General features: G+C 42.7%; 1 protein-coding gene and 1 long non-coding RNA gene across 2 annotated transcripts in view; one reads left to right on the top strand and one right to left on the bottom strand.

Annotated features, from left to right (window-relative positions):
* Positions 1–23,143, top strand: part of PRKDC (protein kinase, DNA-activated, catalytic subunit) — an 86,755-nt gene extending 63,612 nt beyond the window's left edge. Inside the window, exons 67-86 of the mRNA XM_035124659.3 lie at positions 65–173; positions 674–785; positions 1,094–1,283; positions 1,471–1,645; positions 1,776–1,966; positions 3,141–3,321; positions 4,623–4,783; positions 5,592–5,803; positions 7,143–7,230; positions 7,417–7,560; positions 8,272–8,476; positions 9,596–9,663; positions 9,930–10,150; positions 10,812–10,904; positions 13,562–13,654; positions 14,650–14,721; positions 15,069–15,270; positions 19,427–19,615; positions 20,836–20,975; positions 21,702–23,143. Coding sequence (XP_034980550.3) covers positions 65–173; positions 674–785; positions 1,094–1,283; positions 1,471–1,645; positions 1,776–1,966; positions 3,141–3,321; positions 4,623–4,783; positions 5,592–5,803; positions 7,143–7,230; positions 7,417–7,560; positions 8,272–8,476; positions 9,596–9,663; positions 9,930–10,150; positions 10,812–10,904; positions 13,562–13,654; positions 14,650–14,721; positions 15,069–15,270; positions 19,427–19,615; positions 20,836–20,975; positions 21,702–21,906 — 3,051 coding nt within the window. The 3' untranslated portion in view covers positions 21,907–23,143. The remainder of the gene's footprint in view (positions 1–64; positions 174–673; positions 786–1,093; positions 1,284–1,470; positions 1,646–1,775; positions 1,967–3,140; positions 3,322–4,622; positions 4,784–5,591; positions 5,804–7,142; positions 7,231–7,416; positions 7,561–8,271; positions 8,477–9,595; positions 9,664–9,929; positions 10,151–10,811; positions 10,905–13,561; positions 13,655–14,649; positions 14,722–15,068; positions 15,271–19,426; positions 19,616–20,835; positions 20,976–21,701) is intronic.
* LOC148684842 (uncharacterized) lies at positions 4,101–18,929 on the bottom strand. Its single transcript, XR_015951484.1, has 3 exons — positions 18,863–18,929; positions 9,888–10,093; positions 4,101–4,799 (listed from the first exon to the last, which is right to left on the bottom strand). It is a non-coding gene; the product is annotated as an uncharacterized LOC148684842 (long non-coding RNA).
* Positions 23,144–24,377: the final 1,234 nt, after the last annotated feature.

Here is a 24,377-nt window from a genome sequence, read left to right as displayed (position 1 = left end):
ATAGCATAATGGAAAATCCACTAATTGTAAAGGAATTCAAATGGAAATGTTGTCTACTCCACAGAACTATTCCAATATCGATTCACTGTTGCACCAGAGTCGACTTACCAAGCTGCAGTCCGTTCAGGCTTTAACAGAAATACAGGACTTTGTCAACTTCATAAGCAAGCCAAGTAAGTTTTTCCAACTTCATGCAGTGCTTTCACATTGTTGTAGTAGACCTGTAAATCTGGGGGGGAATTAATCTCAACTCTGAGATAGCAAGGTTCTCCTTTCATAAAGATAAACATGTATCTTTCATTTTGTACCTACAAAAATGTACAGAATAGCTATAATGATATTGGATGTCACCTTTTCTTTTGGCTACTGCTACAGGGGTTTTTTAATCACTTTGTTCTGATCCAAGTGTATTTCTGTATTTAAGCTACTCTTCTGTTTTAAACTACTGTTCCTCTATGCCATATCATGACCTGTTTTGACATTCCGTAAGCTGATAGAACCAGCTTCCAGTGAACCGCTGTTTATAAAACTAATGTGCACACAAACAATTCAACATCAGTAGATGGCCATGCTAGCTATTTAGGATTTTGACATGTGTTTCTTATGCTGCATTATCAGATTGCAGGTGTAATTTTTAAACTTTGTGTTCTTTCCTCCAACAAATGGTTCTTAGGTAATATAGGTTCTCAGGCATCACTTAAGAGACTTCTTAGCATTTGGACAAAGAGGTATCCAGATACCAAAATGGATCCTATGAACATTTGGGATGATATCATTACAAATCGGTAAATAAAGGTTGATCTTGATTATTTGTCATTGCATATATCTATTAAGCATTCAGTCATTTAATATATTCTCAGTGAAATTTTACTTGCACTGTCTACAACTATTTCTGTAATTAATAATTTCTGTTGATAGTCATGACAGTTCAAGGATGGGTTTTGCATGTTATATACCCACAACATTCAGTTGTTCATTTAATGCACTTTCCTTCTCTTCCAACTTTTCATATCAAGAATAAGGACTGAAATGTCTTCTGTCGTTCCAGTTCTGTTTCTGTCAACGTTATGTTATTTTCCCTATGTTTCTGCAGATGTTTCTTTCTTGACAAAATTGAGGAGAAACTTCCCAAAACAAGTCTGGAAGACAGTATGGAAGTGGATGGAGGGGGAGATGCTAGTTTCAAAATGGAAGTGGACCATGGGAATGAAGACATACACTCACTGATTAGAAACTGCAAATTTACCATGAAAATGAAAATGATAGAGAGTGCCAGGAAACAGGTGCCTATGTCCTGTTCAGCAGCCCTTATGTTTAATAGAAACATAAAAAGTAGATTTGGATAATGCATGCCTCTATTTCCCTTTTCTTACCTTCATACTGAATAGATTTGCCCTTTCTCCATATCCTTTGCTGTTTTTTACTGATGTTTCTCTCCACACCCACCCACCCTTTGAAATGTTAATGCAGAACAGCTTCTCGGTAGCCATGAAACTTCTGAAGGACCTGCATGCAGATTGTAAGACAAGGGAAGACTGGCTTGTGAGATGGAACCACAGCTATTGCCGCTTCAGCCACAGCCGCAGCCGAAGCCAGAGTAGTCCTGAACAAATACTTACAGTGCTCAAAACCACCTCCCTTCTAGGTATGTGCTTCTTGAAGGTGTCCACTGTGCATAATGCAATCATGCTTGGTTAAGAGAGGATCTTAACTGCGCTTTCTGCATATATCATATTTGTAACAGAGTGTCAGTTTTACAATGTTTGTTCCAACAGATGATGATAAATTGAGCAGCTTGAGCAGCAGTGCCTTAACCTTCCGCAACCAAAACCACCTCCTGGGTACCACTTTTCACATCATGGCCAGTGCCCTTTGCAAGGATCCAGGGTGTCTTGACCAAATCGAGGAAGAGAAAGCAAAAAAGGTCTTAGTGCTTTCAGGAGAAAAGCCTGATAATATTGAAAAGGTAAGTTCTTTTTCTCTCAGAATTGCTAAACAAGTGGCTGAAAGTACAACCTGATTTTCTTCTTTCTTGCCCTAATCAATTATATCAGAGGTTTTCAACCTTTTTTGGGTCCACAGCTCCCTTGACCAGCTACATTCTTTCTGCGGCACCCCTGTGGGGCGCAGGAGCCCAGTTATGCCACCCCTTGCCTGCAGAGCTGGCAGCCTCTCACCCTTTTTCAAACACCCTCCCTTGCGGAGTGTTCCCTCAGCCTGCTCTCCTCTCCCCTCTCCCTAGGAGTCCTCTGGGCAGCTGCCGCTGCCGCCTCTGGTTTCTGAGCTGCCCCCCTACCCCAGGAGCATGGGAAGCAGCTCTTGGCCAGCCCCAGAGGCACCATTCAGCTGGGGAGCTTGTCGCCAGAGCTGTTGCAACAAAAAGCTGTGCAAGCCTTTAGCAGGCAGAGACGCAAGAGGGAATCAGAGGAATGGAGAGAATGAAAGAGGGACAGAGACCAGCCTTGCCCACAGCACCCCTGACCATCATTCAAGGCACCCTAGGGTGCCACAGCACACTGGTTGAAAACCACTGGATTATCTCATATCTATTATATAATAATAAAATGTTATAGTGATTTCAGTGGAACTAGTTCCATGCCATGAAATCCTCTTACTGGCTTCTGGGTGGCACTCTCTGCACCAGTGAATTTTATGTTGCACTAGTTCATCTTAAGGCTTCTGCCTCACCATACCTGTAGGGGGAATAGGCAGGGACTGGCAGGGATGACCTTTCTCCTGTGCTCTCCATCTTCCTCCTTGCATCCTCCAGATGCCATTAAGAATCTCACAAATGCAGCACAGTGGTTGCCATCACATCTTGTAGCAATGAATCTCCATAAGTTAATTTTTGCATTGCATGAAACAGTATTTTCTAGTTGTACATACAGTACTTTAATTTCTATCAACTGATTTTATTCACTGGCCCAAGTTCTAGGTGCTGGCAGCAGCAGGAGGGCATACTTCCACAGCCCAAAGCTTTCCTTCTTTGAGCCTTTTCTTTCCTCTTGCCTCCTGTTTCTGTGTCTGTGCCTTAATATCTGACTGCCTTAAAAGCACTTTGTAGTCTTGTTTAAGAAATCATGCCCAGTTCTGTGACTCTTGAACTTGGTTCTGGGATTTCTGATTTGTTGTAATTTCAGGTTATAGCAGGTTTGAATAAGAGGGCGTTCCAATGCTTCAGCAAGGCTGCAAGGAAAGCTGAAGAAGAGGTACAGTCCATCTCATCTGAACACATAGATGCAAAGGGTGTCATAGATGCTTATATGACATTGGCTAATTTCTGTGACAGTCATCTCCGGAAGGAAGAAGAAAGCTCAGCAGGTGAGATCAAAGAGGAGTTGTTCATGCCAGTTATGTGGCTATGACCAAGATAGATTGGGTGTGTGTGTGTGTGTATATATATATTTAAGGCCACAGTGATACATTCTTCTTGGACAGTTAAATCTACCCCAGTTGAACGTTTTGATAAATGATGAGAGCTAGTTTATCTGACATCAGGTTGGATTTTAGTTTTCATGTTTGTTCTGGTAAGATACATATCATCACTTACCATAATGATCTGTTCCTACAAATGTTTTCCCTAACCAAAACTGAAGAAGTAAAATCAACTCATGGTGGTTTCACATCATCAGAAAATAACACATTATTCACTTAGCAATTCTAAAATATAGACACTTTTACTCTTGCAAGATTGAATGTATTGCCCTCAGCTGTACTTGAGGGATGATTCCAAACAAAAAATGCTTATGTCCCTGTGGAGATTGCAGTACTGAATCGGTGGCACATGCCCTTCTAGCTTGCAGTCTTTATAAAGACTTGAGGAATGAGGTTATCACCCTTCTTTTATTGTCCATTCCGGGTCTCCCAGCCACTGCCACAGTGTCCTTTCTCTTGGCAGATCAAGATGAGCAGGTGACAGCAAAGGTAGCAAGGTTTTTAGCTGGGGCAATTAGAATAAGATCTACTATTTGACTACTGATTCAAAACCCTAAAATGTATTTTATATAATTGACTTTTTATTTCTATTCTTTGTATATCGTATTGTTGTTTTATTGCTATGGGCGATGGCTGACGCAAATAAAGATTCATTCATTCACACATTATTCAATCTTACATAATTTTTTATTTGGACTATTTATAAACCACTAAACATTATAAAAGACATAGTGGCATACAACAATAAAACAATACAACTAAAACAAGTAAAAACTGATAAAATAGTTATTAAAAAAACAACAATGAGATACTGCCAATTGAGTCCTGAGATGGTTACAAAAACAATAGGTTACAATTAAAGAAATGGATTTAGCATATACTGTGCTCCAAAGTGCTAGATGCCCCCAAACCATCAATAATGTTTTGTAAACTTCATTCTGGCCAACCATCAATATTGATAGGTCCCAAGGTTATTGTCTCATGGAGAAAATGTTATAATACCCACATATGCAAAATGCTTAGAGCAGTGAACTACATTATCACAGACTAAATGTCTGATAGAGGCCAAACAGAGTTAGCTGATGTTTTTAAATATATAGGCTTTGACAAGGTACTTCATTGAAATAGAGTTTTTATTCGAACATTGCAAACTATGGCTTTCTGTTTGTCTTCTTATGTCTTGTCAGATATAAATGCTGTGGATTTGCAGGCATTTCCAGCCATTGTCGTGGAGAAAGTCATAAAAGCTCTAAAACTGAATTCTGAAGAAGCCAGGTTGAAATTTCCCAGGCTGTTGCAAATTGTAGAAAAGTACCCAACAGAGACTTTGGGCCTCATGGCACAAGAGGTGAGCCTTCCCTTCCCTGTGGGCAAACAAATAAAAAGATAAGGTTGGTTTTGATATGACATAAAATTATTCAGGGTAGTAAAATTAAGAAGGGATTGCAAAGAGCTTTGAAAGGAGATCTCCAAACTGGGTGAGTGGGCAATAAAAGTAAAGGGACCCCTGACCATTAGGTCCAGTTGTGGACTCTGGGGTTGCGGCGCTCATCTCGCTTTACTGGCCGAGGGAGCTGGTGTACAGCTTCCGGGTCATGTGGCCAGCATGACTAAGCCGCTTCTGGTGAACCAGAACAGCGCACAGAAACACAGTTTACCTTCCCGCCGGAGCAGTACCTATTTATCTACTTGCACTTTGACGTGCTTTCGAACTGCTAGGTTGGCAGGAGCAGGGACGGAGAAACGGGAGCTCACCCCATCGCTGGGATTCGAACCGCCGACCTTCTGATCGGCAAGCCCTTGGCTCTGTGGTTTAACCCACAGCGCCACCCGCAATAAATGGTGCAAATGCAGTTCAGGGTAAGGAAGCGTAGAACTGCTTTAGCAGCTGAACACAAGATTCCCTTTTTTATTCCCAGTTTAGTTAAGAATTCTTGTTTATTTCTGTGTTAATGTTCTTAGAAACATGCTGCAATGTGCTTTGGCTAAATCAACACTTGATGTAAATTTGATATGATCCATGCACATTACCAGACAAAAGTTACAATAGGATAAGTGCTGCATTATATTCTGTTGGTTCAATTGAGTTGGGTAGATGAAAATGTGTATTGTTTGCTTTTCGCCACCTTCACAGATATTGCATGTTTTTTAAACAGATTTCCTCAGTACCCTGTTGGCAGTTCATTGGCTGGATCAGCCAGTTGATGGCGATGCTTGACAAGGAGGAAGCAATTGCTGTACAACATGCAGTGGAAGAAATTGCCAACAGCTACCCACAGGCCATAGTGTATCCTTTCATGATCAGCAGTGAGAGTTTTTCTTTCCCGGAAACTGTCGTGGGCCATAGGAATAAGGAGTTTGTAGCAAGGTAAGGATGTTGAGCGATATATTTTTGGAATATATTATTGCTGGTAACAAGAAATTATACTGTACATTCCAAAAAGCACATCCATCAGTCGCAAGTTTGCAGTATACAGTAGTACATTTTAAATTGAAGCGTTAGAGGTAGGCATTGTATCTTAAGAAATATAGGCATTTCCCTTTTCTGCACTTCCTTAGCTGTTAAAGAGTTTCAATTTTGTAACATTAAAAGTAACAACTGTTTTTATTTTCCTCCTCTTTTATTGAGTGGTGCCCAATGCTTGCCTTCTACTGAGAGAAAGCCTCCGTCTGTGGAATGGTAGAGGGAGGCAATTTTCAGCGATGTCTCTTTTCCCCTGCAGCCCCCCACTCCCTCCAATATGTTCTGGAGAATCCCTCCACCTTCTGGAGCAAATTTTGAGAGAGGTAGGTGGCAAGGCAGAGCAGGAATTGCTATAATTTGCTTCCTGCCCCTATTCCACCAGTTGGTGTGCTTTCTGCCAGTAGAAGGAAAGCCTTGGATACCACTTGGTCACTTAATTTCTGGTGCTTGTGCAGGAGGCATCCAGCCCCACCTAATTTGCCAAGGGAGCTGTTCTAAGTTATTGCAGGCTACAAATTAGATTCACATGTTTTGTTTCATGCTTGCTCACAGGAGCATGCTTGCTTTTGCTTCTCTTCTGCTCAGCAGCAGGATGGAAATGGGGAGGAACCTTGCCTAGCCAGTACAAGTCTGGATCACATATCCTCACTGCCTAGGCCAGGGGGTGGGGGACATTTAACCCATTTTTATCTAAATTGCCAGGAGGGACGTAGGTGGTGCTGTGGTCCAAACCACAGAGCCTAGGGCTTGCAGATCAGAAGGTCAGCGGTTCGAATCCCCACGACGGGATGAGCTCCCGTTGCTTAGTCCCAGCTCCTGCCCACCTAGCAGTTCAAAAGCGCGTCAAAGTGCAAGTAGATAAATAGGTACCGCTCTGGCAGGAAGGTAAACGGCATTTCTGTGTGCTGCTCTGGTTTTGCCAGAAGCGGCTTAGTCATGCTGGCCACATGACCCAGAAACAACTGTCTGCTGACAAACGTCAGCTCCCTCAGTAAAGTGAGATGAGTGCCACAACCCCAGAGTCATTTGCGACTGGACTTAACTGTCAGGGGTCCTTTTTACCTAAATACCTCAAGCACACTCACCTGTAAGTGATCAATATTCTGTTTTAGTATTGCAGTTTAAGAAAGCTTCTTTGGTGTTTTATGAAGGAATTGAGCTATATTATCTATTCACAAAGCAGAAGAGAATGCTTCTGCAATTATATTTCCTCTTCCCTTTGTTGATGATTTATTCTTTATAGGGTGAAGAACAAATTGGACAGAGGAGGAGTGGTGCAAGGTTTTGTCCATGCCCTTGAGCAGCTGTCCAACCCTGCAATGCTCTTCAAGGTACAGTAACTGAATTCTTCATACTACGAGGGGATGCATGATGTTTAAATGCATGCATGTACTTTGTGAGTGTTGAGGGCACACCTGAATAATTATTGATACAGCCCGGTTTCCATTAGTAGCTGCTATGTTTTAACTTTTGTTGGTTGCAAGAAGTGGTAAAGTGTTGTTATTCTGGATTCACAGGATTGGATTGACGATGTTAAAAATGAGCTGGGGAAAACTAAGAGGAGTAAAAATAATATCCAGGAGTTGTATGATGGAATGTTCCAGAATCTGGGAAATTTACAGGCTCCAGGTCTCGGGTTGTACAGAAAGAAGTTCATTCAGGCATGTATTAATTGTAGCACCTTTGGTTGAATGTTTTACATGTATAGCAGGAAAGTTAAAATATAATATGGAAAACCTGAATTAAATAATTGCATTTTATTATGGCCCCGAACATGCCTTGCATATAGGCTTCAGAAATGGATGTTGTGGTTTATTTACCATCACGTTTACCATCCTATTTACCATCACAGTCCATGACCCTTTGTGTCATGGAATATTAGCAAGATTTAAAACAGTTCTAAAGGAGTGCAATCTGTGGTTCATAAGATCAGGAATATGATTTCCAGTTCTAACCCAAGTATAGCCACTGGCACTTTTATTCTGCTACAGAGCTGTAACTGGTACGCTACTAAGCGGAGAGGAATTGTCCTTCAACTGCATTCACAACTTCTGAAGGTTTTCTGAGTTTATCCATAGGAACAGCTGAGGCATATGCAAGTCAGTGCTGACCAGAGCTTTGTAGTAAGAATTGTGGTTCTACCAATTTGAGATATTGGTAGCTGGCTCCTCGTTTATAGGCATTGCATAGGGGTATGTCAAACACCATGTAACACCTGCCTGCGATAGGGTACAAGAGAAAGTTAATAAGTTCTGGCATTTCACCAAGTAGTATTTCCTCCTCATTCAGCTATATCAAGTGATAAACTAGTTTAAGTACTTTGGCTGTTAACAAGAGTGAAAAATTATTGTGTGATTAATTTTTTGCTTCAGAAATTTGGGAAGGAATTTGACAAACACTTTGGAAAAGGAGGTTCCAAGTTGCTAGATATGACAGACAGGGACTTCAACGGTATTGTGGAGCCTCTCTTCTTAAAGATGACAGATTGTCAGAAAGAACCTGGAAATCTGAAGGAGTGCACATCTTGGATGAGTGACTTCAAACCAGAATTCTTGAGGACTGAGCTGGAAGTTCCTGGTAAGCTATGGTTTCAGTTGGTAATCGGAAGAATATTCTTCCATTGCTAAATGAAATAATGGTTATTAAATTTCATTTTAGTTTAATACGCTGCATAGTTAAGACCTACAGAGTGACTATCTATTCTTACAAGTAGATAATATTTTATTCTATGGCAGATACTTTCTGACCATTATGACATCTTCTAAGCAACTTTTGCAGGATGTAACACTTATTTTGGAGTTCCCTCCGAATGTGTTACCAAAATCTAGTAGCTCAAATTAAAATAAATATATACCAATTCCAATGAATGATTGTGGTTGGAATTTATTTGCTGGTGACACGTCTGAAGCACAGAATATGTGGGCTCCTTTGCGAGACACTTTTGCTCCTTATTTGCCACTGTTCAGGACCAAGTGCCACCATGTATCAGCGTGACACTTGGTCCTTAGGAGCCACAGTCTTTTCTAAAAGAAACAAAACTGAGCTGGGGGTTGTTCCCTGAAACCAGTCTTTGTCCTGCCTCCCCTGCAGATCTCGGAGTCTGAAATGGTTAGCAGGGCTGATAACCAGAAACTTATTTTGAGGGCAGTTTTGCTGTCATGATCAGGAATGTTGGGAGCACACCCAACATGAACAAGATCATGAGAAGAGTCTCTTAGCCACAGGAATTTTCTGCCAGTATAATGTTTTGAGAATGTTTCTACCTTATTCAGCAATTGTGGATAGGGTGGAGGGCATGCTCACCAGGACAGGAGGTCAAGGGGCAGATCTTTGCTTTTTTAAATCCTTCCCTCAATTGAAACTAGTGTGTGCGTGTGTGAGGGGGGGAATTAACCATGCCTAGCACAGCCCGGGGCCTCTTAGAGGAGCAAAGGGGCCTTGCATCCAAGACTGCTTGTAACCTGGTTCCAGAATGCCCCATTCTGCAGGATACAGATGTCAAAAACACCAGCAGCAGTAGCTTTACACCCATAGATCTCTCTGCAGCTGATTTTTCCCACCTCTCAGTGGTAAAGGGGCACTTTATCTGCATCCAAATCCCCCCCTCCACCCACTGGATCAGTAGGCTAGGAATGCACTGTTAATCAAATAAATGTTTTGAAAGCTCAATTAAAGCATTGCATTTTATTTATTCAGGTCAATATGACGGTAAAGGAAAACCATTGCCAGAATATCATGCACAAATTTCTGGATTTGATGAGAGGGTATGTTACTATATTAATGTACATATTTTTTCATGTGTCTATTGAAAGGTAAAGGTACACTTACCGACATATTAGTAAGCATGCATTGTGCATATAAACAGATATCACCCACATCTGGTGAAATTTTATATCTATAGTAACTTTTTTCTGCATTCTCACACTGCAGAGAAATGCATATGGACTTTCTCCTATAATCTAATTTGTATATTGCAATGTTTTCTTACCCTTTCTGAGTGAAAACCTTTCCCCACCCCATTTTGTCTAAGATAAAAGTTATGGAGTCCATCCGGAAACCAAAGCGTATAATTATCAGAGGTAGCGATGAGCGGGAATATCCCTTTCTTGTGAAGGGAGGAGAGGATCTCCGGCAAGACCAGCGCATTGAGCAGCTCTTTGATGTTATGAACACTATCCTTTCAAGAGATGCTGCCTGCAGCCAAAGAAACATGAAATTAAAAACTTACCAAGTTATACCAATGACTACCAGGTATGCACTTACTGACCTCCTTCACATATAGTATACGTGCTCCAGTCTTCGTTGCATGAATTAGGAGGAGAAATGTCTTTACAGCAGGCCCGCCATATAAGGAAAACCTTGGAATATCTTTTGTAGGGTTGCTCAACACCAGTAATTACAAACCGGCAATTTTTCGGCAAAACTTTGCTGTGTTGCTTGTTTAACTGCAAAGTTTACTGTGTCTTCCCGCAAACTCATACTTTTTAAACGTGTGAGATATCCTGAAGAGCAGGCTGTGCATCTTTGCACTACCCAACCATCTTCCTTGACCATTTCCTATGCATGGCTTGTCTGAGCCTATAGTCAGAACATAGGGAAGATTTATCTATAGAGAAACAGTAACAACCAGGTAAATCCATGCAGATGCCTATCATAATGTTTAGCTGGTGCTTTATACCCCCTTATAAATGGATGCATATAATTTGCTTGAGTGAAGCAAACTTTTTCAAACTTTACCTCTTGCTTATCTTTTTAATTCTTGTGTGAATGACATTATAATACACTTTAAGTAATGAAGCTAAAAAGAAAAGAAAAAAGTGTCTACTAGTTTGCATCCTCTACATTTTTTAAACCCCTTTATTAAATAATAATTTTCTGTGTTTGTTGTTACCTTGGCTATATTTTCTTTCAGACTAGGGCTGATTGAGTGGCTTGAGAATACCTGCACTTTAAAGGAGTTCCTTCTGAAGAACATGTCTGAACAGGAAAAAACCAATTATAACAGGTAATGAAGGTGCATAACTCTGTTTCATGGATGTTAATGGCATTCTTTGGAGATAGGTGAAGAATTGTGACAATAATATCCATAGGAACAATTGGCATTAATCATCAGAAGTCAAAGTACTTCCTATCTTAGATTAATAATTGCCAGCTATTTGTTCAATGGGTGACACTTCACCTCTGACCTACATTTTCTGTCTGCTTCTTTAAACAAAGAGCATGTATCACCCGTGGCTTCTTCACCATTTTCTTATCAACAGATTGCTTTTTACGAGCAAAGGATTTTTTTAAATGTTAGTTTGAATTAGGAAGTGAACTTCAGTCAGCATGAAAAATAAAAAAATTCCTTCAGTAGCACCTTAAAGACCAACTAGGTTTTATTTTGGTATGAGCTTTCGTGTGCATGCACACTTCTTCAGATACACACTGAAGAAGTGTGCATGCACACGAAAGCTCATACCAAAATAAAAACTTAGTTGGTCTTTAAGGTGCTACTGAAGGAATTTTTTTATTTTGCTTCGACTCAGACCAACACGGCTACCTACCTGTATTCAGTAGGTATGTTCAGCATTGAACTAAATGGAAATGGATTATAATTCCTGTGATGAAGAATAAGGAGAATCTGGAGAGCCACAACTCTTAACTTGCCATTGTGACCACAAACCATATCCAAAGCCTGTTCTGATCTTGGGACTAACTTGTACTCACATGAGCAAACCCTATGATGTTGAAAGCAAACCAGTAAGTATAGTGACAGGCAGTGACTTCAGAGGGGGAATTGTGGCTGTTTCATTCGTCCTCTGTCCCGCTGTTGCTACGCTGCCCCAGAACTAAACCATGGTTTGGCTTAACATTATGTGTGCACCCTGGCTTCTGGTTTGTCTTCTCCAAACAAATCAAATCAAGAACAAGCTGTGGTTTTTACAGCTCATGGTTTGTTGAGACTGAGACAAACCATAGCAGTAAGAATGGGGGAAGAGGAAAGCTTAGCTTTGTGTGAACATTAGATTCTAGAAAGCAGTTTTTGCCACATCTTTGTTCCTTTTAAGCATTTCTCAATATCCAGTCTACGGCATGAGTCATTTGACAACTCTTTCAGCAGTGGATTTCGATTTGTTCTGTAGCTCCAGCATCTCCACTATAAAGTGTCCTAAAAATTGATTTTTGCATTTTATCAGCACTACCTTCTGCTTTTCAGTTTGCACAGAAAGATTCTACATATATTATTGCATCTTTTCCCTAACAAGTCACAAAACAGTTAACTGTTGCTCACCTGTGTAACAGTCTCTGTTTTCCAAATGGACACTTAGCAATTTCTGGGCTTTTTAAAATAGTGTGAAAAGCTTGATTCAGTACAGCACTAAGAATAATGGATCATTAATTTAAAAAGAATGAGTGGGTAGTTTTCAACTCAGTTTTACTCAGAGTAGACGTACAGTGGAACAGCTTAGTTTATGAACAACTTGGATTAAGAACGCTGCAAACCTGGAAGTAGGTGTTTTAGTTTGTGAACTTTGCTTTGGAAGCAGAACATGTTTCGCTTCCTGTTGAGTGTGTTCCATTTGTAAATTGTGTCCCCTGCTACTATGGGAAAGCAAACCTTGGTTTAAGAACGGACTTCCGGAACAGATTAAGTTCGTAAACCAAGGTACCACTGTGTTGAAATTAAGGAGCACGGTTAAGTTAGCTCCATTATATTCCAGTGGGTCTGCTCTGAGTACCCAGTATTCAAAGAAGAATACTGATAAACATAACAATCATGTAGAAAGTACTAATATTCAGAAACTATTTCTTAGATTGTGAAGCAAATTATAAATTATTCTTTACAAGTTTACACTTTTAAGGAGGTGGTTGTGGAATGAATTGAATTAACAATGCTTTAAATGTATTGTGCCTCATTTGGAGTGTTCTTCATTGAGGAAGAAATTGCCAGTGTGTTCAATGCTGAAGAATCAGTTCATAAAGCTGTACCAGCTGTATGTTACTTGGAAGAAGATAGAAGGAAATGACAAAGCTTGCTTAATGTGGTCACAAATGTGTTCTGCAAGTCAGGAACTTGTGTAATACTAGTGTGCCTATTGAAATAGAAATTTGCTACAAACAAACATTTAGGACAAGATATAGTAGACTCAGTACTTCCTAGGCTCGTTCTTCAATTATGCTTGGAAAACAGCATCTCCCTAAGTGCACTCTCAGAAATGGTTTGATTCATTAATTGCTCTTTAACAGCATGGTACTCCAATGCTTGGGACCTGGGTGGCACTGTAGGTTAAACCACAGACCCTAGGGCTTGCCGATCAGGCGGTCGGTGGTTCAAATCCCTGCGACGGAGTGAGCTCCCACTGCTTGGTCCCAGCTCCTGCCAACCTAGCAGTTCGAAAGCACCTCAAAGTGCAAGTAGATAAATAGGTATTGCTCCGGCAGGAAGGTAAACGCCGTTTCCGTGCGCTGCTCTGGTTTGCCAGAAGCGGCTTAGTCATACATGACCTAGAAGCTATACGTCGGCTCCCTCAGCCAATAAAGCAAGATGAGCGCCGCAACCCCACAGTCAGTCACGACTGGACCTAATGGTCAGGGGTCCCTTTACCTTTACCCCCATGCTTAGTGTTTCTTTCAGGTAATATAGAAGTAAATTACTTGCTTTCCCCCCTTTTTATTCAGCTACAAGGGTCCTCGTACTGATTATACTGACTGGCTGTCCAAGATGGCAGAGAAGAATACAAGCCCTGTTCTACGCTACACATACATGTACAAGTGAGTCTTAGAAATATTTGTTACCCATTTATCTCTCAGTGGCTTGTGATATCATCAACCATGCTACCTTCAACAGCTGTCCAAGTTAGGGGTGGGTGGCAGCACTTTGGGGTCACTTCCAACTTTGCAATTCTATGATCATGTGAGGCCCTTCTTCATGTGCCTCCTCCATGAGAGGTCTGGAGGGTGGCAACACAAGAGCAAGCCTTTTCTGCAGTGGCTTCCTGCTTGTGGAATGCTCGCCCCAGGGAGGCTTGCCTGGCACCTTTGTTACATATCTTTAGCTGCCAAGCAAAAACATTCCTCTTTCCCAGGCCCTTTGGCAAACTAAACAATCCAACGAAACAATGGCCGTTTAAACTGTGTGTAGGCGGATTATTGTTTCTGTTTGTCACAAAGGTTTGCATTTTTGTGCTTTTATATTGTAACCTCACCCTATGTTCCTTGGATAAGGGTGGTATAGAAATTCAAATGATGATGGTCATTAAGTTTCTTCCCTTACTAATGTGGCAGAGGGATTCTGATTGTGCTGCTGGCTACTGACTCATGTCCACACAAAAATTTGGAGTTAGAACCCCACTTCTTCCTTTTTAAAAAAAACCTGCAGTGATTGCAAGCACATACTGGTGCCCCTTCCCCTTTCCTGCATTGGCTTGAAGAAGCCGATTCTTACAGAAGACATTTCTCGGGGCACCAACAATAAAGGGCAATATCAAATGGTGCTGTCCTGCTTGCAGAAAGAGCAAATTCCTTTCTGCAGTCTCCCTCTGCCCAACCTACTCTAGAGGTTGTGGAACCTACCCAAAGCAGGTGGACAAGGAGCTCTGCCAGGTCTGCTGCTACCATGCCTTGCCCCTGCTTGGGAATATAAGCGAGCATATTGCAGGTCCAAAACGTTCAATTGAACCTAAGGGGGGGGGGAAACCAGTTGTCTCTGCTTGATTCCCATTTTCTAATTACATGGTTATAATTGTCATTGTTTTGCTCACTTCTAGGAGAGCTGATCGTAAAGAAACAGTGATGTCTTTCCATCGCCGAGAGAACCTTGTTCCTGAAGACCTATTAAGGTGTGTTCTTGTGTAATATGGGTTTCAAAATAGTACTGAGAATTAATGTTGTTGAATGGAGGGTTGCTTCCAAAAGTACTCATATGGCCAAAGGCTCCCATTTTTGCACATGCAGGCTGCTGGCCCTCAATTCCTATTGAAAAAACACCCAGCCCTCCCTTTGGGCCCTTCGAACTTCAGCCTGTGCCACAGTGTAATCTAGCCCCTTCTCCAGTTACAGATTATTAGCATGTGGGTGGAAAGGTGGGGAAAATGGGCAGCCCTTTGTTCTGAATTCCCAATGTTTCCACTTCTTAGGAACTGCTGAAGCCAATCTTAATATGTATAAATATATTGCTTTTCTTAAGGAGGGCCTTTGTTAAGATGAGTACAACCCCGGAGGCCTTGCTATCTCTGCGATCCCATTTTGCCAGCTCCCATGCGTTGATGTGCATCAGCCACTGGATTCTTGGTATTGGAGACAGACACTTATCCAACTTCATGATCAGCATGGAGACAGGTGGCATGGTGGGAATAGACTTTGGACATGCGTTCGGTTCAGCCACACAGGTATTCTCCTTTTCAAACTGCTTTTTTGGAATATTAAATTGAATGGAATGCCAATAGTTCAGGTGGATTGTAAAGATTCAAAATCACTCTTGCTTCCTCTTTGGGATATTTTATTTACTTTTGCTTGTTAGTCAGGTGGAGCAGGATCTTGTGTGATACTGCCTGCCCCACTTTTTGAACCTTGCACACTACTTAATGACACTTTCTGGTTTTCTTCAAAGTCTTTCTTTATTAGGCATTACAGATATAGACCATCTTAAAACATCCCCATACAATTTTTTAAAAAATATGTAACTATATATTGTCTATGGCTGTTTCTTTGTATATAACTTTTCAATTTGAGTGCCTTCCTGTTAAATCATGCCATTCACCAAGACATACTGTTGACAGAAACTCAGCCACCCTTGCAGTTACCATATTTTTTGCTCCATAAGACACACTTTTTTCCTCCTAAAGAGGAAGGGGAAATGTCTGTGCGTCTAATGGAGCGAAGGGTACCCGCTGCGCACGGCTCTCGCTCAAGCAAAGCGGGAGCCGCACGCAATGGGTGCAGTACCTAAGCGGCTCTGGGTCCGCCCGCTCTACAGTGAGCCAGGAGGGCTTCTCCCGGCTCGCTGTAAAGTGGGCGGACCGAGAGCCGCTTACCCGCTGTGCATGGCAAGGGGGAGCAAAGCGGCACTTTCAGGCTGCCCCTACCTCCCCCTTTGCCCCGACAGCTCTCACCCCCATCTGTCCTTCCTACCTTCTCTCTCTCTCTCTCTCTCTCTCTCTCACACACACAGCCCTTCCTCTCTCCTGCTGCTGTTCACTTTACATGGTTGAAATACAACATTTGCTTCAGGATACCGTATTTTTCGCTCCACAAGACGCACTTTTTCCTCTCCGAAAAAGTAAGGAAAAATCTCCTTGCGTCTTATGGTGTAAAGGCCTCCCCCCCCCCCCTGCTGCCACCACCAGCGCGCTCTGCTCACAAAAGCGGAGTGGCTGACGGTGGCTTCACCGGCGGCATTAGGGGGAAGAGGAAGAGCAGCCCGGGCTCGCTACCAGGCTCCCCCTGCCTTCCCTGCCCCCTTCGCTGGTGTTGGAAGGGGGCGGGGGAGGCAGGGGGAACCCAGTAGCGATGCTGTAGGGGAGGCGGTGCGCGACGGAGATGTTTGACAGGAAAGAGGGGCGGGAGGCCGCCGCCCACCCCTCCTTTCCTGCTCCATGAAGCATCTCCTCCCCTACCCCGTACCTCCGCCACGTTCAGCAAGTAGCGGGGGGCAGCGGAGGGATGCTGCTCATTCCCCACCAACCCCGTTTGCAAAAACAAGCCTGCTTTCATGAAGGGGTTGGCGGGGAGCAACCAGCAGCATCTCCCCCACCACATTCAGCGAGAAAGCCGGTGTCGGAAGGAGGCAGGGGGAGCCCGGTAGTGATGCTATTGGGCTCCCCCTGCCTCCCCCACCCCCATTCACCGGACTGGTCCCTCCACCACCGCTGCCTCCTTTGCTCCACCTCCAGCGCCCCCCCTCCCACCCTTTTAGAGGAGGAAAACCAGAAAAAAAATTATTCTTGTTTTCCTCCTCTAAAAACGTGTGCGCCCTATGGAGCGAAAAATATGGTACCTCCGGGTTAATATCAGACAGGTAGAATCTGTTATTTTCATTGTGCCATGATGTTAAACTATCTAAATAACACACATTTATGTAGCTGGTTGTACAGTGGACAGTAGAAAATATGTTCTACAGTGTCAAGCACATTCAAATAACATCCACAATGTCTATCATTTCTAGGGATGTTTAAATATAGTGGTGCCTCTCTAGACGAATGCCCTGTTAGACAAATTTCCCGCTATACGAATAGGTTTTGCGATCGGAGGTTGCCTCGCAAGACGAGATTTTTTTCTATGGCCGCCACTTCGTCTTGCGAAGCGTGGCCATAAAAACCTCCGATCACAAAACCTACAGGGCATTCCTCTAGCGAAAGGGGAACGAGCTGTAGCACAGGAAGAAGGCAAAGGAAGATCAGCTGAAAGGCACTGACAGCTGTCACCGCCTCTCAGCTGATCTTCCTTTGCCTTCTTCCTGCGCTGCAGCTCGTTCCGCTGGTCTCTGCCGGTGAGGAGCAACTGGCAGAGACCAGGGGAACACAAAGGCTGTAGCGCGGTAAGAAGGGGGGGAGAAGTGGATTCTTCCCCCCGCCGCCAAGCCAGTCCACGGTGGGGGCTTTTCGGATCCTCCGCTTCCCCCCCCCACACTGCCTGACAAGGCGGGGATGGGACGAGGCTTCTCCAGCCTCGTCCGATCCCCGGGCAGTGGGGGGGGAGCGGAGGATCCTGCGCTTCCCACCCCCACCGCCCGACACGAGCTTGCTAGGCGCCGTTGGAACGGCAGCTAGCAAGCCTGCTTTTGCGGGGGGGGCGGCGAAACACCCCCGCACCAGCGCGCTTTGGCCCCATTACCCGGAGCCAAAGCGCGCTGGTGCGGGGACGTTTTCGCTGGCTGCCTTCCCCAATTCAAGGGGAAGGCAGCTGGCAAAACACCCCCACATCGGCGCGCTTTGGCCCCATCACCCGGAGCCAAAGCGCGCCGGTGCGGGGACATTTTCGCCGGCTTCCGAAAGCCCCGCTTTCCCCTCAGCCCGTCCGACACAGCGCAGATCGGAGGAGGCTTCTCCTCTGATCCCGCTGTGTCGGACAGGGTGGGGGGAAAGCTGGCGGCAGGGGGAGAGGAAGGAAGGAAGGGCTGCTTTCTCTTCCTTTGCCCCCCCCCCCGCCCAAAAGAGCCCGCATCTGAGGGGGTTCGGAAGCCCTGTCAAATGCCGGCTCTGTCGGGCGAGGCGGTGGCACACACCTCTCTTGGCTCGGGGAAGGCAGGCAGGCAGGCAAGAGAACAAGCGCCTGCCTGCCTTGCCCGAGCCAAAAGAGTAAGTACCGCTGCCAGGCCCCCGGAGTCCATAGGAACGCATTAATTGACTTTTAATGTGTTCCTATGGGAAACGGTGCCTCGCTACATGAAATTTTCGTAGGACAAATTGAGTCCTGGAACGAATTAATTTTGCCTAGCGAGGCACCACTGTATGCCCTTAACAAAGGCTGAGGGGAAAATGTTCAGTCGGGCTAACATAAATGCACTGTGTTGGGCTGGAATTACTAACCTCAAGATATAACTGATCATGTTATCCCATAGAACTTGGGGGAGCAGATTTTATTTTCAGCTGACTCAATGTTTTTCAATATCCCTTAATCTAATTTAGATATTATAAATATATTGTTCACGAGAATTGTACAATAATTTCAAGTTTGTTGATCTTAATACAGAATTTATATTTTTAACATCTGCAAAATAAAACTCAATATCAAAGGTCACCTCTCCTCCGATATCCCTAACACGAAAGGTGTAAAACAAGGTTGTGTTCTTGCCCCTTTCCTCTTCATTTTTATCAGATCTTCCAGAGCACACCCACAAAACAGAATCACATGCCGCCGCCGCCCCCCCAATTAACCAAAACCCAGTCCCACTTTTACTGTATGCGAATGATGGGACCTTATGAGGATAGGTTTGAATTGTCTTTTTCTTCAATATAATATTTTAAAAGTATGCATACTCACCTGGAACATTCAGGGAATAGTCCAGCCATTTTTAAGCAGGAACTTGTTGGCATAGCAGAAGACTGGAAAAATAAAAACATGGTATTCAACTAAGTTTTATTCAAGGAAGACCCACTGAAGTTAATAGCCCTAACTCCCCCCCCCATGCTAAAGCATGACAATCTTTTTAAAACAAATAACAAACAAAACCACCTCTATCACTATAATACAGTATTAGTAAAACCAAGATGGTGAGGATCTGGGTCTCCAATTCATGGTGGCTACAGAATGGCTCCACCTTTAATCGTTGAGTAAAAAGGCAGAAAGGAGAGCAAGATTTACATGGGCAAAAACAGAGGTGGCAAGCTGAAAGCTGCTGTAAGCTCCCTGAAGAAAAGGCAAGATAAAAACATACGATGGTTACATTAAAAGCAATTTCCCTTAAATTTTATACTGAATTCTGCCTTCCGTAAATGACCTGTATGAAGGAATTATGAATCCTGGTGTACGAAGGAAAAAGAGCAATTGCTAGTTTATGTATTATTTATGAAATTTTCAACCACTTTTAATTTTTCTTGTATGCAGTTTCTGCCTGTGCCAGAGTTGATGCCATTCCGTTTGACTCGCCAGTTCATTAATTTGATGTTGCCCATGAAGGAATCGGGTCTTCTTTACAATGTGATGGTGCATTCCTTAAGAGCCTACCGTGCAGATCAAGATTTTCTCATTAATACTATGGATGTGTTTGTGAAGGAGCCTTCCTTAGATTGGAAAGTAGGTTCTCTTGTTCATCCCAGTTTGCCTAAAGGCATGTCCAACAGGTAGATCGTGATCTACCAGTAGATCACTGGATCCCTGTGGTAGATTACTGGTAGATCACTGGCTTCCCCCAAAGAAGCTCAACAGTTTTGGCTCCCCTAAAAAAGCTAAACATGGGGCTTTACTCCTCCCTAAGAAAAACTCAACAACTTTAACCTGAACCCCCCCCCCCAAAAGAGGGTAGATCACTGCCACTTTTTAAACTCTGCAAGTAGATCACATTCTCTTGGGAGTTGGCCACCCCTGAAGAGGAATGGTTATGTAAATCCTGGAAGGTAGGGGGTAGCCATTGTGGTGACCACCGGACATTGTTGGACTACAACTCCCATCATTCTTGGCTACAGGCTATGCTAGCTGGGGCTGATGGGAACTAGAGTCCAGCAGCATCTGTAGGACACCACATTGGCTACCTCTGCTGTAAGGAAAAGAGTGACTTGTAAAACTTCCAATTTGGTACACAGTGATATAGTTGCAGTTTCCCAATGTTAGATTGCATTATTGTGTTTGTGGCAGGGAAGGCTTGCAACAAACAGTGCATATTCCAGGAGGATTGAGATGGGAAAGGGAGGAAAGAAATTATGTGTAGGAATACCATTCATGAGAGCAGGGATTTAGGGAGGGAGGAAAGTGGGATTAGGAGTCAGATGATGGAGGAAGAAAGATCTGTCTCAGAAGAATGCCATCTGTCAGGAATGCTTTGATGGTGTTTCCCCAAAATTTAAATCCATTTCCCGCTGCAACCCCGGCTCCCAGCTGGCTGCTTGCTCACTTGCTGAGTGCTGCTGTAAATCGCCTCTGCGCATGGCCGGGCATGCGCAGAAGCGACTTCCGGTGCCGCGCCGCTGCTGATCCCTTATTTTCCAATCCGGAAGTTGACAGCTATGCTGCAGGGTTCCCACTGTGAACAATCAGAAGGGCTCCAGAAGGGAGGAATTGCCTGACAGTCCTTTGAAAGCGCTTAGTTATTAGAAAAGTATGCACTTTCTGTATTGAAAATCTAAGCAATACTAAAGCATCAAACACCATTTCCCTATTATTTTTAACATATACAACCCCCCCCTCAAATACCTAAATATCAAGCATGTCTGCCATGCCTTGTACTTAATATCATGCCGTATACTGTGAAGACTGAAGTATTGTTTTTCATGAGTGGGTATGTGCCATTTTCTTTCCAGAAATTTGAATTGAAACAGTTGAAAAAAGGAGGCACATGGACTAAGGAAATAAACACAGAGGAGATTAATTGGTACCCCATTCAAAAAGTAAATATTGCAAGAAGAAAATTAGCAGGTGCTAATCCAGCAGTGATTACTAGGTATGTGTTTCTCTCAAGCACTTTGAAATGTTCAGCGTGTCGATTTGCTTTCCTAAATGAGGCCGGGTGCAAGCACAGAACTCATTAAGTGTGTGATTGAGTAGATACTGCCACAGACAAAAATGAGTAATTGCTGGGTACCTGCAGTAATTTTCTAGGTGAAATTGGAAGTTGAACACCTTGGTGCATTTGCAGAAAGGAAGTTCACATTTTTAAAAGTAAGAATAAAGCATATTTAGCAAGAGGGTCAAAGCTGCAGCCCCGTTGTCTGAAGGCAGGGCTGCTGGAAGCCAGGATTATTATTTATTATTATTATTTTTACGAATAAACCGAAAGTTGAACAAGAAATACTGAGTAAGGGAAAAGCTGACCTGTGCATACAGCTCTTGAGCTAGAGAGAGAGAGAAATACCATATTGGCCCGAATATAAGCCACACCTTTAAAATTCGGGGGGGGGGGAGAGAATACCCGAATATAAGCCGCTCCCTTCAAACGTTGCAAGCACTCACACCCATTCCACTTTACCGTATGTCTGTTTCAACAGCAATATCGTAAAAGCCCATTTTTGTAAGGTCGCGAATTTAAGCCGCACTTTAACTTTTCACGGTGGGAATTTGGAGGAAAAGTGAGGCTTATATTCAAGCCAATGTGGTATTGCATCTGATTAGGGAAACTGGGGCACACTGCTTGATTTTAATATCAGTGATTTAATATCATTTTTTAAAGGGATGAATTACGGCTGGGCCATGAGAAATTCACTGCCTTCAGGGATTATGTATCTGTGGCACAAGGAAGTAAAGAATATAACATACGAGCCAGAGAACCAGAGGATGGACTTTCAGAAGAAACACAGGTGAAGTGCCTTATAGACCAAGCCAGAGATCCAAATGTCCTTGGCAGAGTTTGGGAAGGATGGGAGCCCTGGATGTGAAAAACTGAATCCTTATCAGTGCCTGTCTGCTCAGATTACCAGAATATTTCAGTTTATCTTGGAAGTGAAGACTGATCTAACTCTGTACTATTAACGAAGAAGATGGTATTTAATGCACATGAGTCAAAGTTGTGACGTAGCAGAAGAATTTCAATGATATATGCTGACAGTTTGTTAATGTCATATTGTTTGAGGTATGAAGTTAGGGAAATGTAAATCATGATGTTTACAGCTCAGTAATTACACATTTAATTGTTGTTGCTAATGACGGAAAATAATTTAAAAAACGCTGCTTCCCCAAAACTTAGGAAAAGTCAAAAGAAAAATTAAAGTTGTGACTTTGCTATAGACAGAAGAGGAATCACAATCTTACTTTCTCCAGGGATTTGCTATTGATATGAGTAGGCCACTTGCACAATTATTTGTGTTAATTAGTGCAACTTTGTCTGCGCCAGATGTGTGGTTCTATAACAGCTAACCTTAAGCTGACATTTGAATATGTGTTACCCCAAATAAGCAGCAGTAGTCATGCCAGTAGTCCTTAGGCAATAAAGAACTATCAACAAATTCAATATCTCATAAAGATGTTTTCTTTCTGTTGCCAACTTGGCTGTAATTCTAATAATGAAACAGGCAAGCTGAAAGGAGAAAATGACAAAATAGTACCACTGCTGTTAAATATATTTTGGAGTTACAACTTCTGTTGCTCCCAAACTTGGAGAGGGGCAAACTCTGCTTTTGGAAGATCAGGGAATATTTGATACTGAAATGCTACTAAACCTATTTTAGAATAAGTCTTCTCTTTACTCTTCTCATGACTTCTGTACATTGTGAAGCACAGCAAAAAAAATTCTCTCGTAAAGCTATACATTTACTTCGTTTTGCACTGAAGTTTTCTTCAGTATTTTATTAGTAAAGGAAAAACAGGGTGAAAACCTTGAAACAAATATTCTCTGATTAGTGCAGTATTTTGAATGAATGGGCATTATTTGACAAACCTATTTAAATTACCTTCATTTCAACAAATGTTGTGATGCAGCTAATAATACTTCTGTAGCTTCATTTTGTATTTTAAAAACATAAGAATGCAAAACCAGTTTAAAATAAATTAAATATGTCCTAAAATGACTTTTTTTTTAAAAAAAAAAAAGGTCTTTCCATTTGCAGAAAAATCTCCACAATAATAAAACTGTTCATCTTTTATATATTTTTTATCAATAAAAGTGTCATGATTGGAGACTGATGTGAAAGTATTTTCAATATATGACTTCAAACTAAGTGTGCATGCATGTCTGTGTCATTATGTACATTTCAGAGTCTGAGCAAAACACCTTTTTGCATAGGCATTTTGGAGTAGAAGATGGGATCAGCACATCTGTCCGATTTAAGCATTATGGTTTTAGGTTTTATTGTATTATATCAGGGGCATCCAACTCCCGAGAGACTGCGATCTACTCACAGAATAAAAAACTGGCAGTGATCTACCCCCTTTTTTGGGGTGTGTGTGTGTGTGTTCAAGTCAAAAGTGGTTGAGCTTTTTTTAGGAACTAGAATGACCTGTTGGACAACGCTGTGGACTAAAAATTCTTATACAGTGGAACCTCGGTTTGCGACCACCTCCGTTTACGATGAACTCGGAGAGTGACTGCTGTGGACCCGGAAGTATTTACATCCGGGTTCTGCACGCACGGATTCGCAGAAGCAATCTGCGCAGTTTCTTCACGCACGCGCAGAAGCGTGCCTTCGGGGAGCGTCGAACTCGGGGAGCGACCAGCTCCCTGGAACGGATTGTTGTCGTAAACTGAGGTACCACTGTAAAGTAAAATAAATTATTGCAAATACAATTTCATAACACACAGGTATGTGATATAGTGCAACCACTCACAAATCAGATATCTGTATCAGATATCCTTTTGTTCATTCCCTCATCTTACAGAGCACTTTACCCTCCAAGCTTACAGGTCAAAGTTCCAAGTTTATAATTTAACCAGGTTCTTAATTGATTGTCATATATGCATAGCAGCGTTTTCAATAAGGAAGTCTGGTGGAAATGACATAGCCAGCAGTAATTACTTAAAGATTTCAAAGGTGGAAGATCTGGTTGTCAAAAGGTTTAAATGTCCAAGGTTACAGTTTAGTCCCCCCACCCTTTGCCTCCCCTGCTCTGTATTGCTAGGTTGCTCCCAGTTCCAGCCACCACCACCACCCCCAGCAATGCCTATCATGTCTTATACAAATTTCAAACTCATTCTCTTGAGTGCTAGTGGTTATGCAGCCAAAACAACACCATCCACACACAAGGGCCAAATCTGCAAGGTTAGGGGAAATCTAGCAGGTTGTGAGTCAATGCCCTGCCCCCACTTTATGATGAAATAGAGACACATGGATACAAGTATTTTAGGTTAATGGGCTAAAAAAGGCCACAACTTTATTTGTTACATAATGTGAGTGGTATTGGCTTAGGCACTGGA

The sequence above is a fragment of the Zootoca vivipara genome, chromosome 8, assembly GCF_965207765.1.
Source record: "Zootoca vivipara chromosome 8, rZooViv2.hap1.1, whole genome shotgun sequence".
Classification (NCBI taxonomy): domain Eukaryota; kingdom Metazoa; phylum Chordata; class Lepidosauria; order Squamata; family Lacertidae; genus Zootoca; species Zootoca vivipara.
This window is presented reverse-complemented; position numbering and strand designations above follow the sequence as displayed.